The sequence below is a fragment of the Papio anubis genome, chromosome 10 (assembly GCF_008728515.1).
Source record: "Papio anubis isolate 15944 chromosome 10, Panubis1.0, whole genome shotgun sequence".
NCBI lineage: Eukaryota > Metazoa > Chordata > Mammalia > Primates > Cercopithecidae > Papio > Papio anubis.
Window position 1 is genome coordinate 124852255 of NC_044985.1, and position 17042 is coordinate 124869296.

At 60.8% G+C, this 17042-nt stretch overlaps 1 protein-coding gene across 1 annotated transcript in view; it reads left to right on the forward strand.

Annotated features, from left to right (window-relative positions):
• The first annotated feature begins 3336 nt into the window (after window positions 1-3336).
• The window catches only part of CROCC2 (ciliary rootlet coiled-coil, rootletin family member 2), a 79246-nt gene continuing 65540 nt past the window's right edge, over window positions 3337-17042 (forward strand). The window contains 3 exon segments of the mRNA XM_021924251.2: window positions 3337-3944; window positions 14689-14839; window positions 15661-15812. Coding sequence (XP_021779943.2) covers window positions 3867-3944; window positions 14689-14839; window positions 15661-15812 — 381 coding nt within the window. The 5' untranslated portion in view covers window positions 3337-3866.

Below are 17042 nucleotides of genomic sequence, written 5' to 3' on the forward strand. Positions count from 1 at the left end.
GTGGCACTCCCATGCCCTCTGAAGAAAGTTCATGTGCAGGGCAGCTCGGCGGAGCGGGTGGGCGGTGGCCAGAATGTGGCGCCCTGTGTCCCAGCCTCATAGCCTCCAGGGCTGCCCGTCCTGCCGTAATCACACTGGAATCTTTCCAGCCTTCCGTCACTGTCTCAGCTCATTCGGTGACTCTGCACCCCCCAGGGCCAGAGCTGAGTCCACACCTGGCAGAGCAGACTGTCTGAGAGGACAGCCAGTGACTGCTTGAGAGGAGTGGCTCCATGGCTCCCTGGGGCCGACCTGGGTCACAGCCTCTTTGGGTTCTGTCCGAGGCACATCCCCCGCTGGTGCTAGACAGCAAAAGACACCCGTGGCCGGCTGTGGGTGCCCGGCAGCCAGTGTGTGTGTGCCTGCTTGCCATCTGTTCCTGTGTCCCCACGTGGGCCCAGCACAGCCAGGATCGGGGACTGTCCCCACGGAGATAAGGCTGTAACCCCAGCGAGGTTTCCTGTTTCAAGGGAACAATGACAAAACCCGGCGATGATGTATCTACAGACAGGTGTTCCTCTGAGCCCAGGAGGGTTCTTCCTCAGCCTCCGAAAGCCAGGCAGGTCGGGGAGGACGAGGAGGACCGCATCCAGAATGGCCATGGGTACCGAGTACCTCCCCCAGTCCCGGGGAGGGAGGCATGAGGTCCAGAGAACAAGAGCCCAGCCCCCATCAGGCTGTGGGTCAGGACTGGGCAGGGCCCCCTGAGCCCCACGCTCCCTGAGAACCCACCCCACAGAGTGCCTGCACCCGGGGAGGACCCTCTATCCCATCCTCCACTGTCCCAGGACGTTCCCTGGGGGCCCAGCCAGCCTCCGGCCAAGGCCTGCCATGTGGGTTCTTCTAGTCCAGCCATGGCCCTGGTCTGGGAGCCCCATGATGGACGCCCAGCAGTGAGGCCTTGGGGGGCGTGCATGGGGCTGGGCCAGCCCTCGTGTCCTGGAAAGGTGTCCTGGGGGGAATCGGGACCACGGCCAGCAGGCGTGGGCTTTCCTGCACAGCCACAGAGGGGCAGGGTTAAGGGGGAGAAGCAGCGTCAAGGGGGACATTGGGTGGCAAAGAAACAAGGATGTGTCCGGTGGAGCAGCCAGGACCCCAAGGCTAAGAGGAGGTGGGCGGTGAGGAGGGCCTGCCTTGGGTCGGGGCCCCACCAAGAGGAGGGACCACCCTTCATGGCTCACCAGGACTCTCCCAGGAAATCCCTCTTCCCTGGGCAAACCCTCCAGTGCCTGAGGAAGAGGCGCGGGAGGTCATCTGGGAAAATCATGGACTTGGAGCTGCCGTGGACAGGGGGAGGTTGAACTGCAGGCGGCCATGCCCACCCCAGATGGCACAGAGGCCCCAGGCGATGCCCACCTGGACCCAGAAAATCCCATCCTCACCTTTGGCCTTGTCCGGGGCAACTCCACAGCCAGAAGGAACTTTCTAAAATGCAGGTGGGGCCGGGTGCAGTGGTTCACGCCTGTAATCCAGCACCTTGAGAGGCTAAGAGGGGAGGATCGCTTGAGGTCAGGAGTTCAAGACCAGCCTAGTCAACATGGTGAAACCCCGTCTCTACTAAAAATACAAAAATTAGCCGGGTGTGGTGGCGCGTGCCAGTAATCCCAGCTACTCAGGAGGCTGAGGCAGGAGAATCACTTGAACCTGGGGGGCGGAGGTTGCAGTGAGTCGAAATCGTGCCACTGCACTCCAGTCTGGGCAACAGAGCAAGACTCCATCTCAAAAATAAATAAATAAATAAATAAATAAATAAATAAATAAATATAAAATTAAACACAGGTGGGAGCCCCTGCCACCAGCCCTCCTGAGAGCTGTCACCTGCAGAGGCCACACGGGGTGCCTCCACCTGGCTAGGCCCAGTGCACATCACCTTTGGCCTGGATGTACGGCTTCAGGTCAGGGCATCCCTCCAACACCCCCATTCAGGCCACCGGCCTGCCCCTGAACATGGGCATCTGTGTCAGGACTGACACAGGACTTGCTTCTGGCGTGTGAGGTCTTATCTCCACCTATCCAAGAGGCCCTCATGGGAAATCACACCATCCTCCCAGCCTCCTCGCCACTCCCCACCGTCCACAAGTCCACTCAGATGCCCCTTCCCCACTCCACCCACCCTGCCCCCAGCAGGAACTCTCACCAGAGGCCAGGGCCACACCCTCTAAGCCCCAACCCACCTCAGGGGGGTTCAGCGGAGCCCCAGCAGGAAATGCTGCCCCTCCCACCTCAGGCCGAAGCATCGAGGGCAGGGCTTTCCATGGCCACAGGGCCTCCCAGGACTCTGAGGGTGGGCGACAGGCAGTCTCGAGTGCCTGGAGGATCTGGAGGCTGCTCAGGGAGGGGCCCAGCCCATGGAGTGCGTGTCCTGGGTCTGGACCTGGAGCTAGAGGTCATGCTTGGGCCAGAAGCATGAGGCTCAGATGGACTGACCAGGCCCCTGGTCCCCCAGGGACTGTCCAGTGAAGCCCAGCCCGGATGCCCATGGGGCTGTGTTTGGCCAGAGAGCCTGTCCTGTCCCTGCAGGGCCACCCTGGAGGTTGTCCTCAGGAGTGGGGGTGAACAGAGCACAGGCGTTTCTCTGGGAGGGCTCCTTTAGAGTACAGGTGCCTCTGCTTCTTGAATTTCGCCTCTGAGGAGGTAGCCTGGGCCCTCTGCCCTCTCTCGGCAGAGGTGGGCCCTGCAGCAGGAGTGGCTGCCCTCGCGTGAAAGGCTGCCCTGTTCAGGGTCCGCTGTCCACTTCTGTGGCTGTCCCTTCCCCAGAGGGACTCCTGCCAGCATCAGCTCAAGGAGGTCCCAGCTCAGAATGAGGAGCCCCAGAGGGAGTGGAATGGGGCAGAAACGCTGGCATGGCTGCCCGCCAGGCACCTGACTTCATCTGAGACCCCGGGAGGCCCAGGCTCAGAGCCACAGAGCTCTGTGTTTGCAGGGACAGCCGGCCTGGAGGTGGCAGACATGGCCCTGCTTCCCTCTCATTGCCTCACCTATGGGAAGCTGCCCTGCCCTGGCATCCCGACAGCTCCTGGCAGCCTCCGGGGTGAGAAGTTGTGGGTAAGCTCTGCAGACCCTCTACCACGCATGCTGACCGGGGCCTGCTCTCCTCCAGACAGGGCGGCTGGCGGTCCTTTCCGGTTCCAGAGGGTGGGAAACGGTGCAGCTTCCTGGGACAAGGGTGGGTCCACGGGCAGATGACTCTGAAGGGCTCTAGTGGGAGTCAGACCACAGGTGCAAGGCCAGGAAGATGAGCTCCTTTGCCCCTCAGGCAGGCAGCGTCCCTCCCCAGGCCTCAGTCCACCACCTGTGACAACCACTACATTCTTTGACAAATGTTTTTAAAAAGCCATAGTTCTTGAGTCCAGATCAAGGGACACCGGTGATCCACGTGCTGCCTCTGCCTGCTGTGTGTCCAGCAAGCACACGGCTCCCCCTGGAGCGAATGCGGGGGCCGGTGTCTGGGGGAAAAGGCCAGCCCCTCCCAGGTGCCGTTGCTCAGGTAGACAGTTTCACCCAGGGCGTCTCCAGGTCGCCAGGGAAATCTGCTTCCAGCCAACAGCGTTCCTTTGTCCCCATAGCAACAGTGTCCTGCACTCCCGTTTCCAGGGAAACCCAGCTCTCAGCGTCCCGATTGCCACAGCAACACCTACGGGCTCAGCTGGCCATACTCTCTCACCCACAGGGCGAGGGCAGCTGGGTGCCCAGGCTTGGGTCGCAGGACTGCAGAGCCAGGTGCCACACAGGTGTGGGGCCCGTGCACCAAGGAAGACCCTGGCCAGCTGGAGGAGACTTGCCGGGGAGCAGAGCCCGGCCTCTGGGGTCCTGCGTTCTGGGCTGCAATGAGCTCTGCCTCCAGCGAGCCCGGCAATGGGGTTGCCTCCCAAAAGCCCCTACTGGGGCTGGACGTCGTGATCCAGGTCAGTGGGGCGGTCGCTTCCCTTCTTCCTCCTGAGAGCAGGTTGGACATGGCACAGAGAGGGGGTGGCCAGGCGGGACCTTCCTGGTTCCCGGGGCACTTTCCACTTGCTCACGTGTTCGCCTTGAGCGTGCAGGCAGTCACGGATGCAAGCAGGCACACCTGTACACACACACCGGCAGCCTGCAGCCAGGAGAGAAAGCCTGGGAGAGAGAGCTCTGGGCCGCTGCTGGCTATGGACATTCAGGTGGCCAGCGTTCCTGGCAGCCACAGGCTTGCAGGCTGCACACCAGTGCCGACAGCCCTCGGCACTGACATTCTGGGGCCTCTTTCACTGCCCTCCCGTGGCAACGTGTGGGGGCCCGCGGGGCCTCCCTGGGGCAGTGTTCGCATTGCTGTACATTTGTGGGAGGCTGTGGCTTAGCCCTAGTGTCTATTCTGTGGCTTCCAGATGTTCTGGTTCTGTCTTCATAGCACCTGGTGTGTGCAAACAGTGGCTGGGCATTGTCCCGTGTCCCTCTCCCCTCGCCTCCCTACTTCCCAGAGCCCACCTAGAGCCCAGCCTGCGGTCCCACCTCAGACATCCCTCCTCCCTGAACTGCCATCACCTGCTGCTGGCCCCTGCAGCCAGGCCCCACCTCCAACGGACCCCTCGGGATCCCAGGGAACCCCTGACGAACTGGCTTACTCGCGGTTGCTTGTTAACCCAGCTCTTAGCATCTCAAAACTACGCCACGGCAGGCTGACACAGCCCTATCCAAACAGTACAGGTCACCTGAAAGGAGAGATGGCCACAGCTGGTGCAGGTGACTGAGTGACAGGGTAGACCCAGGGTTTGCTCACACACAGGGCCGCACGAGGACTCAGGGCAGGATATGTGAATCAGGTGATGCAACGAGACAAAGAGATGCCATGGGGTGACCTCTATCTCCTCCACCTGGGGTGACCTCTGACCTCTACCTCCTCCACCTGGGGTGACCTCTGACCTCTACCTCCTCTACCTGGGGGTGACCTCTGACCTCTGCCTCCTCCACCTGGGGGTGACCTCTCACCTCCACCTCCTCCACCTGGGGGTGACCTCTGACCTCTACCTCCTCCACCTGGGGGTGACCTCTCACCTCCACCTCCTCCACCTGGGGGTGACCTCTGACCTCTGCCTCCTCCACCTGGGGTGACCTCTGACCTCCACCTCCTCCACCTGGGGGTGACCTCTGCCTCCACCTGGAGTTCGGCCAGCTCTGCCTGGGTGTCGGCTCCACGAGTTCTGAGAGCAGGGCTGGTGAATGCAGGCTGCAGAGCTAGCATACTACATTTACAGGACACTCGCCGCCCTGTGAGGACTCTCATCCCCTCGGATGTCAGGAAAGCCGAGCCTAAGGGTTGGAGGGAGCTGCTGTGGTTAGCGGCTGGTCTGAGGCCGGTGCTGACACCAGGCAGGGGCATGAGCGCTGTGCAAATGTGGCTGAGGGATGCTTTGCCTGACCCCAAATTCCCACTGTCTCCGGGAAACTCATCTGGAGACTACACAGGCCCCAGTGAGGTCAGCTCTGCCCGCCCTCCCGACACCTGTTGTTTTCGCTGTAGTGATTGAGATCTTGATGCCATTACCCCAGAGTGAGCAGGCAGCAGGCGGGCGCCAGATGCCCAGATCAGCTGTCCAGATGGGCGGCAGAACCGTAGGGATCCTCCACCCTCTAGCTACAGCCTGGAAGAACACGGGGCCTGGAGAAGGCTGTGACTTGAGGATGCAGGAGCCTGCCCCGTGACTAGGGGTGGTGGCTATGGACAGACGGTGAACATGCTCCCAGGCCAGGAGGAGCCCCTCTGACATCCTCTTCCTCCGGCCCCAGCTGCTCTCCCCTCCTCTGGAAGCCCCCCAGCAACCTCTGCACAGCACCCCAGAATGCCCCCCACCCCAGAATGCCCCCACCCCAGAATGCCCCCCGCCCCAGAGCTGGAACTGGACTTAACGGGGCAGGCTTGGAAACTCTCAGCCTCTGTCTCTGGGGTGAGCAAGTCGGACATGTGGAGTGCAAAGCCCCCAGAAATGACACATGAATTGGGGGGTATCTGTGACTGCTTCGAGGGGTGGGGGGTGTGCCCTTCCTCGGAATCTCCTGCATCCAGACCCACAGCTGATGGAGAAGCACGGTGCACAGATTCCCGGACGAGGAACCCAGCACAGGAAGCCCAGTTCCCTCAGAGCTGGGGGCTCCTCAGACTCCGTTTCTCTGGGCTTGAGTTTTGATTCATGCTACTTTTCTAGGAAATTGTCCATTACATCTAAATTTTCAAGTTTATTGGCAAAAGTTGTTCACAATATCTTCTCCTGTCTTTCGGATGTCTGCAGGATCTGTGGGGTAACCAGCTGACCCTCTTTGCTGGGGGGTCTTGAGACAGGGCTTTCCCAGGACTCCAGACAGCCTTGGGTCCGGAACCCACGTCCTGGGCACAGCGGGGAGGAAGAGGCTGTCCTGAAGTGGCATCTCCTTTCTCGTTTCTGATGCTAGCCGCGTAGTGATCCTCCTCATAGCATTCTTAGCTTGTGTTTCACTAACCTACATATCCATTCTTCCTTTGCTTTCAGTTTATCTGGGTTTGTTCTTCATCTAACTTCTGGAAATATGTGCTTGACTCATTGATTGTTCAGCCTTTTTAAAAATTTCTTTTTTCTGGCCGGGCGCAGTGGCTCACACCTGTAATCCCAGCACTTTCGGAGGCCAAGGCGGGCGGATTGCTTGAGGTCAGGAGTTTGAGACCAGCCTGGCCAACGTGGTGAAACTCCATCTCTACTGAAAATAGCTGGGCGTGGAGGCGGGCACCTGTAATCCCAGCTACTCAAGAGGCTGAGGCGGGAGAATCGCTTAAACCCAGGAGGTGGAGGTGGCAGTGAGCCAAGATTGTGCCACTGTACTCCAGCCTGGGAGACAGAGCGAGACTGTCTCAAAAAAATAAAATAAAATAAAATTTTTTAAAAATAAAAATAAATTTTTTTTCTTTAAATTGTGGGAAAGTATACATAACATGAAACTGACCATTTTAACCATTTTTAGGAACAATTCTGCAGCACTAAGCACATCCGCAGTGTTGAGCAACCATCACCACCATCCATGTCCAGAACTTTTTTTGAGACAGAGTCTTGTGTTTATCGCCCAGGCTGGAGTGCAATGGTGCGATCTCGGCTCGCTGCAACCTCTGCCCTCCCATCTTCAAGCAATTCTCATGCCCTTAGCCTCTCCAGTAGCTGGGACTACAGGCACACACCACCATGCCCAGTTATTTTTTGCATTTTCAGTGGAGACAAGGTTTCACCATGGTAGCCAGGAGGGTCTCGAACTCCTGACCTCAAGCAATGTGCCCGCCTCGACTTCCCGAAGTGCTGGAATTACAGGTGTAAGCCACCACACGCAGCCCCAGAATTTTCATCTTCCCAAACTGAGGCTCTGTCCCCGTTCAACATTCACGCCCCATTCCCCACTCTCTCGGCCCCCGCCATCCTACTCTCTGGCTCTACGAACTTGGTGACTCTGGGAGCCTCGTCTAAGTGGATCAGATGGTGTTTGTCCCTTCGTGGCTGGTTTATTTCACAGAGCATGACACCCTCGAGGTCCACCCATGTTGTAGCAGGTGCCAGCATTTCCTTCCTTTTTAAGGCTGAGTAATGTTCTGCTCATGAAGGGGCCACACTGTGTTTGTTCGTTCATCTCTGAATGGATGCCTGGATGGCTTCCGCCCGTTGGCCGTTGTGAAAATGCTTCCTGTGAACCTCGGGGTACAAATATGTCTTCGAGCCTCCACTTTTAATTCTTTCGGGCAGATGCCCAGAAGTGGATGGCTGGATCGCACAGAGAGTCTACATTTAATTTTGTGGGGACCCATCACGCTGTCTTCCACAGTAACCACACCGTCTTACCTTCCTGCTTCTTTTCCTCTCTCATGTACGCACTTCCCTCCAAGCAAGGTTTATCTGTCCAAACTGTTGTTACTCACACCACTTTTCACACCAAATGTGTGGGTTTCTCCTGACACCAGCCAATTCTCCAGCTCTCTGGACACCAGCTAGCCGTCCTACAGTTCAATCCAGTTCGGACCCTAACCATCCAGAGCTGGCACAGACCCACAGTTTAAGGACTCGGTCCCATAAAGCTGCCCCACCTCAGATGCCAATCACAAGTCCTAGGCCTCCCGTATTCTGTCTGACCGGCTATGAATTAGGGGTTCTTACAACTCCCTGCTCAACTTGATAATTTGCTGGAACAGCTCACCTCTGGAAGTGACTTTCCCATTTGATTACCAGTTAATTATAAAGGACACAACTCAGGACCAGCCAGAGGGAGAGGTGCCCGGGTCAAGGTATAGGGGGCAGGGACGGAGCCTCCAGGCCCCTGGGTACACCAACCACCCACAGCACTGCCTTGTATTCAGCAACCCAGCCTGCCCAGCCCTGTGGTTTGGGGTTTTTATGGAACCTTCATTAAGTAGGCAAAATTCATTTAATCATTGGCCGTTGGTTCATTTGGCCATTGGTTCATGATTAAATGGTTCATTCATTTAATCATTGGCTCCAGAGACAGCTCCTCTCCCCTCCCCAGATGTCGGGGTGTGGGGCCGAAAGCACCAATGCTCTAATCGTGCCCTGGTCTTTCTGGTAACCAGCCCCTACTTTGTGGCTATCCAGGGCCCTGGCCATCAGCCATGTCCTAGGCCAACAAAAGACATGCTTATCACTCAGGAGACCCCAAGGGCCAAGTCTAGAGTCCCCACCACAGGATAGGAGCGGTGGATGGTTTCCAAGTGGCCAGGCCACAGTGCCCATCACCGAGCCCCACACTGTCACAAGCAAGCCAGAGGCAGACGCTCAGCCCATCTCCAAATCTCCCAGGACACATCCAGGTCTTGTCAGGCATAGCCAGGGCCACTGTGCTAATGACACGGGTCCATCCTCCCGCTCAGGAACCCCTACCAGCCCCATGGTCCAAGGATCGCGTCCCACAATCCTCTACACAACATTCGAGGCCCTCGCAGTCTGGCTCCAGGTTCCTCCCCACCCCATTCACCCCCATCCCCACTGGCCCTCTCCCAGGCCCTGCGCGGCTCCCTGGAGACACACCCCCTCCACCTTTGCTTCCACAGCTCCCTCCACGTGGACACAGTGCCCAGGCTCACTAGCTGGTAGGTTCTGTCTTATCCCACCTCCCCCAGGAAGCCTGCGTGGGCACCAGGGACACAGGGACAAAAAGGAAAGACAGTGTCCTTGCCCTCCTCGAGTTCCTTGTTCTGAGTCATTTTGCTGTGAGTGGTTCGGACCTCAGGCAGCTCCCGCTGAGCTCTTAGTCTTCTGAGCAGTGCACTACATCGAGCCTGTCTGTGTGCCAGGCATTGTGTTGGGGGCATAGAAGGGAATGAGAAGTCGTCTCTCCCCATCCACAGTCCCTGCCTCAATGCCTGGAGGGGGTCCTTCCTGCAGGGGTAGCCTAGATTTATCATCACCTGAAGAGCAAACTGACACCCACAGAGGCATGTTCCCGCTCCTGGGTGATGCCCAGGCCCAGAGTGTGCTCCACAAACACGGAGACTTAAACTGAGCAGTTGCTGAAACACAGCATTTTGGAGGCCAGGTGTTATCCCAGGCACAGAGAAGCTCTTTTTCCTAAGGAAATGGAGCCTGGCAGGAGGCCACCCGGCCCAAGGCCCTCTCTGCGGCGGGCCAGGCTGCGGAAGGACGGCAAGCAGACATCCGGTGGCTGGACTTGGCCGAAGGCCCTGTCCTCAGATGTGTTCTTCAAGCTGTGCCTGCTCCTGGCAAGGCCAGACTACCCCGCCTGGGGCTGCTGGGAGGGCCATGGAGGGACCGGGAGGGAAAGGCAGCAGCCACAGCACGGCTGGGCTCAGAGACAGGAGGAAAGAGGCTGCTGCCCGGCCCAGAAGCTGCGTGGTTCCCTGCCCTTTGCCCAGGCTGGGGAGCGGGCACACAGGGGAGGAGACCTGCAGTGGAGCCAAGTCCAGACGCCGCCACTGGGAAGGCTCATCAGTGACCACCCTTGTGCGCGAGTGGGGGCCCAAGGCCAGAGTCCCAGTCCTAACGCTGCTGCTGAGCAGGTGCCCTTGAGCAAGTCTCAGAGGTGCCAAGCCTCACCCTCCTCACCCATTAAGGCGGAGGCCAGAAGCCTCCAATGCAGGTCAGGACAATGGACGTGAAAACGTTTGCAAGTGCAGAGCGCGGAGAACCCTGCGGGCTGATGCTGGCACGCGCCTTCACTCTCGTGGACACACATCTTTCATTTTCCACTGAGCACTGGTCCTTGATGCTGTCCAAACCCCCAGGCCCAGCCTCCCTTCTACAAGAGCAGGACCTGGCAGCCCCCTGCAGCGCTCCTCGCGGCCACACGGGGGCACTGTTGGAGCTTGGGGAAGGCACCCTCCACCCTCTGGCTGGGAGCTGCCTCCATCTCAACCCTCACTCGGGGGTCCACCCTCCACCCCCTCAATGAGGGTGACCCAGGCTGACCGAGGTGCCTGCTGGTGGGTGGGCGGGGGTTCCAGTGGACATGCTCCCCCTCCCTGCCTCGGTCCTGCCCCCAGCTCAGGCAACTGTCCAGGCAGGATGGGACAACAGGGGTGCTGAGGTTGCTGAGGGCTGGTGGGGCCAGTGCCCCTTGGGTCTGAGCTTCAGCAGGCCCCTGACCGTCCCTGCTTCAGGTGGCTTTGACGAGGGTTTGGGGATTTCCCTCCGGGGCTTCTGACCCCTGACAGCATCTCCAAGGTCATGCCCCAGGTACAGGGATGAGAATCAGTGCAAGAGTGTGGCCTCCAGATAAACAAGACTTGGGTTGTTCGGTGCAGGCCTAGAGTCCCTGCACCCTCCCTGCAGGTAGAAGCCTTTTGTAGGCAGCACAGGCTGGCAGGTGCATTCTGGCTCCTCCCCACCCCAGTGGAGAGCTGGCCTCAGTTTCCCCATCTGCAGCATAGAGTATGATAAAGCGACCTCCCGGCCCCCCATTCCGGGATCTTGGCCAAGACCGCGGAATGGGGAAGGGGTGTAAGAGGAGAGGCCCTGGCAGCGGCCCTGAAACCCCCGGTCCCCAGCAAGTGCCAAAGTGCAGGTGGAGCCCTGGATCCACAGGAGGGTTCTGAATCCATCAGAGGGTGGAGGTCATTTGCCTCCAGGCAAGATTCCAGCATTTCCCAGGAGCTGGTGGCCAGTTGGGGGCAGGCAGCCGAGGCCACACGTGGTCCATTCACTGCACCCTCACAGAGCCCCAGCCCCCGGCCCTGGGACCCAGGAGGGCCTGGATTGCCAATGCTCCCATTTCACAGATGGGGACATGAGGTGGGGGGTAACACACCCAGGGTCTCTGTTTATTGGTGGCATAGCAAGGAACCCAGTCCAGCTCTCTTAGAGGGGAGCCCTGCTCTGACCCTGGGGAGGCAGAGATATGGGGAGCCCACATTTCCCCCAAGGTTCGGCTGTCCCTCTCCACACAACCAAATGAGGTGGTGCAGTGGTGAGGACCCGCTGGCTCTCCCTGCTGGGCCACCCCTTTCAGGGCCAGGATCGGGTTGAGCAGGCCAGCTGCCCCTAGGGTAGCTCCACGCAGGGGCTGTGACCTCCCTGGGGTCTTTAATGCAGGTTGAGCTGAAGAGGGTGCTGGGGGCAGGAGGAAGATACACCGGGCTCAACTGTGAGTCTGGAACCTTAAGGGAAAGTGATCTCCAGCCCTGGTGTTCCCTCCCACAGTGAGGCCTTCTAGAATAGATCCCACCACAAGGCCTTCTAGAATAGAAGCCCCTAACCCAACCTGGGCCACAGCCTGGGCCCACCCCTCAGAGGCCCCGGGCAGGAAATGGGCAGGCCCAGAAGGACCCACAGGCCGCGGAGGGAATGCCCTGCCCGGACCCGCTGGCGCAGGTGGCAGCGCGGAGCCCTGGGAAGGGGCCTCGGGAGTGAGTGGTGCAGACCCTCAGGACCACCCTGGAGCCACAGGGAAGGAGGCAGCTTCGGGTGGGTCCCAATCGCTTAGGTTGGCAGCACAGGCCTCCGGACACGCCGACCCCCACCTTCCCTCCCCTCCCCTCTTCTCCCCTCTCCTCCCCTCCCCTCCCCTTCCCTCCCCTCCCCTCTCCTCCCCTCCCATTCCTGCCTCTCCTGCTTGCTCCTTCCCTCAGCCCCTCTCTCCTCCGGTGGTTCTGTGGGGGCGGCGCTGCCCTCACACTCCAAAGTCACGCCCCCTGCGCCCCCTCTGCGTCCCCCCACGACCCCCTGCTGGCCCCCTCTGTTCCCCTTGCCCCCTTCTGCGTCCCCTACCCCCCGTGGCCCCCTGAACGCCTCCTGCACCCCCCGCGCCCCCCGCGCCCCCCTCCGGCTCCAGCTGGGCCACGGCCCATTGCAGGCACCCGTCCACAGATGGAACCCATTAGGCCCCAGCGCCTCTCGGGACGTCCCGCTAATAAGTGACCCTCTGTAAATGTTAGGAATGAGTCAAGTTTACGCCACGCTGCTGCCTTCCCGTTAGCGGGTGGCGCCGCTGATGCCCGGGGGAGTGCAGGGCGGGAGCTGCTGAGCAGGCGGAGGGAGGGCGCGGCAGAGCCCTTCCTGGCCTGGGGGGTTGAGCGTGGCCTAACGGTCTCTGATCAAGGAGCCTGGGGTGCCTCTTGCCACCCTGCTGGGCCTCCATTCTCCGCTGTACAAAATAAGGGGTTTAGAACAGAATAGCAGAGCCCTTCCGGCAGCTCTCCTCCTGGTTGGTGGTCTTGGCACCTGGGTCCCAGCTGGGCCCAGGAAGAGGAGCAGGGACGTCCCTCCCCCTGCCCCACTGGGCTGCTGCTCCCAAGGGGGGCCCGTTACTCCCTCCAGAAGAAGAGGCAGCAGGGGAACCTGCAGGGCAGGGAAACCGGCAGTGAAGACGCCTCCCAAGACCTCCCAGGGGACTGAGATGCAGACTCTGGTGTATCTCCGGACTCTGGAGCTGTCCGGAGGAGGGCTGGCTGGCCCCAGACCTGGGCTCACCCGGGAGGCATTTGCTGAGTGGCTGACCTTCACAGGGCAGCAGGGTCAGAATAGGGCCTCTCCAGGCGCCATGCTGAGCCTGGGTCTGTGGTGACTCTCCAACCCTGGTGAGGGGGGCTGAGATCTTTGGGGTGCAGATGGAGGATGAGGCCTGTGTCCAGGGAGCATCCGAGACAGCCGGGACAGCACACACCAGGTGCAGAAGGCCTGGCTGGGGTCAGGAGGAGGGCCGGGGTTGGGGTGCAAGGCACAGCCACCAGCCTAGGCCTGAGGTCAGAATCCGGGGACGCAAGCAGGGTCTCAGGGAGGGCCAAGAGAAGATGGGAGGCAGGAGGCGGCCAGGTGGTCACCCACAAGGACCCTGGGCAGGAGGAAGATCCAGGAGGCACAAGGTGGGGGAGCAGCTCTGCGGACCCCAGGGAGAGGGGTCCTCCGTGCTGACGTGGGAGCCAGGCAAGGAGGACTTGGGCAGACTCTGGAGTGTGGTGCTGGAGAGCCCCTAGGAGTGGACATCCCCTCCCAGCTTCCCCTGGCAAGCATCCGGTCACCCTTTAGTAGTTAATTCACTGCCTGAAATTTAGATATCCTTAAGGCAGCAGGCCAGGGGACAACTGTGGCCTTGTGTATTCCTGCGGGATCCTGCCTGGGCTTCTGCTGATTTGGCACAGTCGACTTCCGTGTTCACAGGGCCCTGTGTGTCCTGCCCACAGTCAGTAATCTATTCCACCTGGCAGGAGTCCCCTGCCCTGGTGCCTCGGCCCTCCCCAAGCTGTGCCCTTGCCCAGCAAAATGCCATTAGGGCCCAAGACCCTCAAAACCAGGCTGGGATACCCAGGACACCCAGGGGCTCCTGGGGCAGCAGGGCAGCCACTCAGCAAACACCTCCCGAGTGTGAGCTCAGGTCCTGGGCCTTCCTGCCCACTTCTGGGCCTATTGGAGTCTCTTCCCTGGCAGTCGGCTTTCATGAAGGACCCACCTGGGAAGGAAGGCTGTCCTCGCTGTCCTCGCTACCCTCACTGCCCCGGCCCATGCAGCCCTCTGAGGGCAGCCGGAGGGTGGGAGTCCCTGACTCTGCCCAGAATTCATGGCCGTGGGAGGAGAGGGCTCCATGGGCTCTGCTCATCCTCAGAGCCTCAAGCATGCAGCCCCAGGCCTGCCCACCCTCCCGATGGACCGAGCCTGCGGAGGGGCAGCGGGCAGCTGAGCAGAGAAGGATGGGTTCAGCCTCAGCCCTCTGACCCGTCCTCAGCCCCCACCCCACGCCACACACACACGCTGGGCTCTGTGACTGCTGCGTGAGATCTAGGCCCCTCCTCTGGCCCCACCGTGCAAACAAGCGGTGAGACCACCTGCTCCAGGTGGGCGAGGATGGTGGGTTTCTTGTGGAGCAGAGGCAAAGGCACCTGCCTGTCAGCATCCCCTAGGGGACCCGTGACCGCTTAGCCAGCGCTCAGCCCAGCCCCCACCCAGACAGGGCAGAGCCCCAAGTGCAGTACCTGCTACCTCGGCTGGGTGTGGTCCTCCTCTCCAGAACCTGGGGACAGGCGCAGCCCCACTCCACAGGTGGAGAACCAAGGCATGCACCTGAGTGACCTGCCCAGCCTCACCCTGTCCTCTCCAGGGCACTCCGCTGCCTTGGGGTGGCCCTGCGGTAGCTCCCATTCAGTGGGATTGTAGGGGGGTGCCTGGCAGCTGCTGGGGGCTGCCATCTCCAGATATCCCTGGGGGTGTCTTTCAGAGACTGGAGGACACCATACTGAGTCCCACGGCCAGCAGGGAAGACCGGGCACTGACCGTGCGTGGGGAAGGCCGGCGGGCCTCACCCACCCCCGTGCCCGCCCACATCCGTGAGATCGTGGCCAGCAGCCTGAGTGAGGAGCCACCCCAAGGTGACGGCATGGGGGACAGTCCTGGGCCCGGGGCTGGCCCCACCCCCCACAGGGCCACCCTCAGGGGCATCACATCAATACCCACAGGGCACTGAGCAGGGCCTGAGCAGGGCTGCCTCTGTGTGGCACCCTTGTGTCCACCTGAGTCTCTGCTTCATTGGTGTTGGTTTCTTCCTCAGCGTGGAAATGCTAGACACTGGCACTCAGGGAGCACAGACGCCCACCCCCCGAGCTCTGCCCTTCCTGCACCCGCCCCAGGCCCCTGTGCTGCCTCCAATTGTCCACCTGGCGGCTGAGGAACCAGCTCCAGGCTGCCTGTTCAGTGTGTGCCCAGGACTCCGCGCGTGGGTCCCAGGGATCCCTCTCTCCCAGGATCTGTCCGGCCTCCTGCAGGCCCGGGGAACTGGCTGTGTGTGTATTTACAAAAGCACCTTATTACTCGGGGACCAGGTCCCTTCCCCTAGAAGCAGCAGGGCTCGCAGCTTCACAGACAGGGCGAGTGCCCCGCGTTCAGGCCGCCCACATACTCTGCTGCCATTGGTTTAGGGCTCGGCCCGGGCCTGGGTCTGCACTGGGGTTCCAGGTACTCTGAGGTGGTAGGATTCCAATTAACATGAGAGGAAGCGGAGCTCAGAGTGTGAAGTCGGCCTCCCTACGTCAGGGTCCCTGGCTCAGAGCTGGGGCCCCTCCCAGGAGATGCGGGCAGGTCCAGCAGCTGGAGACCGGTGGCCAGCCCAGGGTCCCACCGTGGAGAGAGGGCACAAGGCTGAGTGCGGGTGGGCCCTGGTCTGGCCACCCAGGCTGAACCAGGTACCGTGCAGCAGGGGTACAGGAGCCGAGAGCCACCATGGCCCACGTGCAAGAGGAGAACGAGCTCCTGCAGGAGGAGCTGACCCGGCTGGGGGACCTGCTGGCCCAGGCCGGCGCCGAGCGAGATGAGCTGGCCAACAGGTGCCGTGTGGTCAGTGAGCAGGTGAGTGTGTGCAGCAGACTCAGGACAGGCGGGAGGGGGCAGCCTGGCCCTTGGTGAGGGGTCACTTTGTCGGCCCTGCAGTCAGAACCTGGGACTATTGGTAATTTCTAAGACTGGGAAAGACAGAGTGTCAGCCACTGGACATTCAAACCCTGGGCAACAGATGAGGAAACTGAGGCAACCAGTGGGATAACAGGCGAGAGGTGGGAGGCCAAGCAGCACATGCCCAGGCCGTTCCCTGATGCCTAGCATGTCCCCTAGGTCTCGCAACCCAGCTTAGGCACTGACTTGTCCCTGTACCTGCCCGGGAGCCCTGTGCGGTGGCCTGGCCAGTCCTGACCCACAGAGCCCAGTGCTCAGCCCAGCATCAGCACAAAGCGGGCACCTGCACGGCAGAGGACAGCAGGCCAGCGGGCACCGATCCCACCCCCAGACGAAGCTCACAGAGAAATGGCTCCACCCTAGCCTCGTGACCCTTTCCTGACAACTGAGGCTGACTGGGACCGCTTGGACCTCAGAAGACAGGGAAGGGGCCAGACAGGGCTGTATCTTTGGTCCCCTGGTGGCTGCGGTGCCTTCCAGGGTGATGTGTGAGGTGAGCGAGAGGCATATTTAGTCACAAAATGTGGAGCTGGGGAGGGCCTCCCATTGTGTAGCCAGGGAAACCGAGGCAGAAAGGTCAAGAAACCTGCTAGGCCAGAGCCTCTCTCCTATGTCGGCTCTCCAAGGCATGCTGGCTTCTGAGGCAGGACTTGGTAAGGAGCCAGTGCGTGGAGTGGGGTGTCCAGCCCACCTTGTGGGGGACTCGGGGCCCCTGCCGGACCCATGCCGTCTTCAGAGCCCCCACGGTTCCGCATGGCAGGTCAGATGACCCCACTTTCCAGATAAGGGAGTCAAGGCTCAGAGCCAGCCAGTGATCACGCAGGACACACCGCCATTACTGGGGCTGAGACCTGAACCCCTGAACCAGATCTGGTCCCTTCTTAGACACATGACCAGTGACCAGTATCGGGGACCAGTGGTGTCCCCAGTGGGCCTCGCCTTCTGGAAGGGTCCTTCCCAGGACCAGCGACAGCACCAGCCCCATAGGGATGCCCTCAGCTCTCCTAGGGGCCCGCTCTCTGCTCCCCACCCAGTTCTATCACGCCCTGACCCCCACACGGGAAACACGTTTCCATTGTTGCTGGCACCCCTGGGAGGGGAGCCCCTGGGGGCAGGACCTGGGGTCCA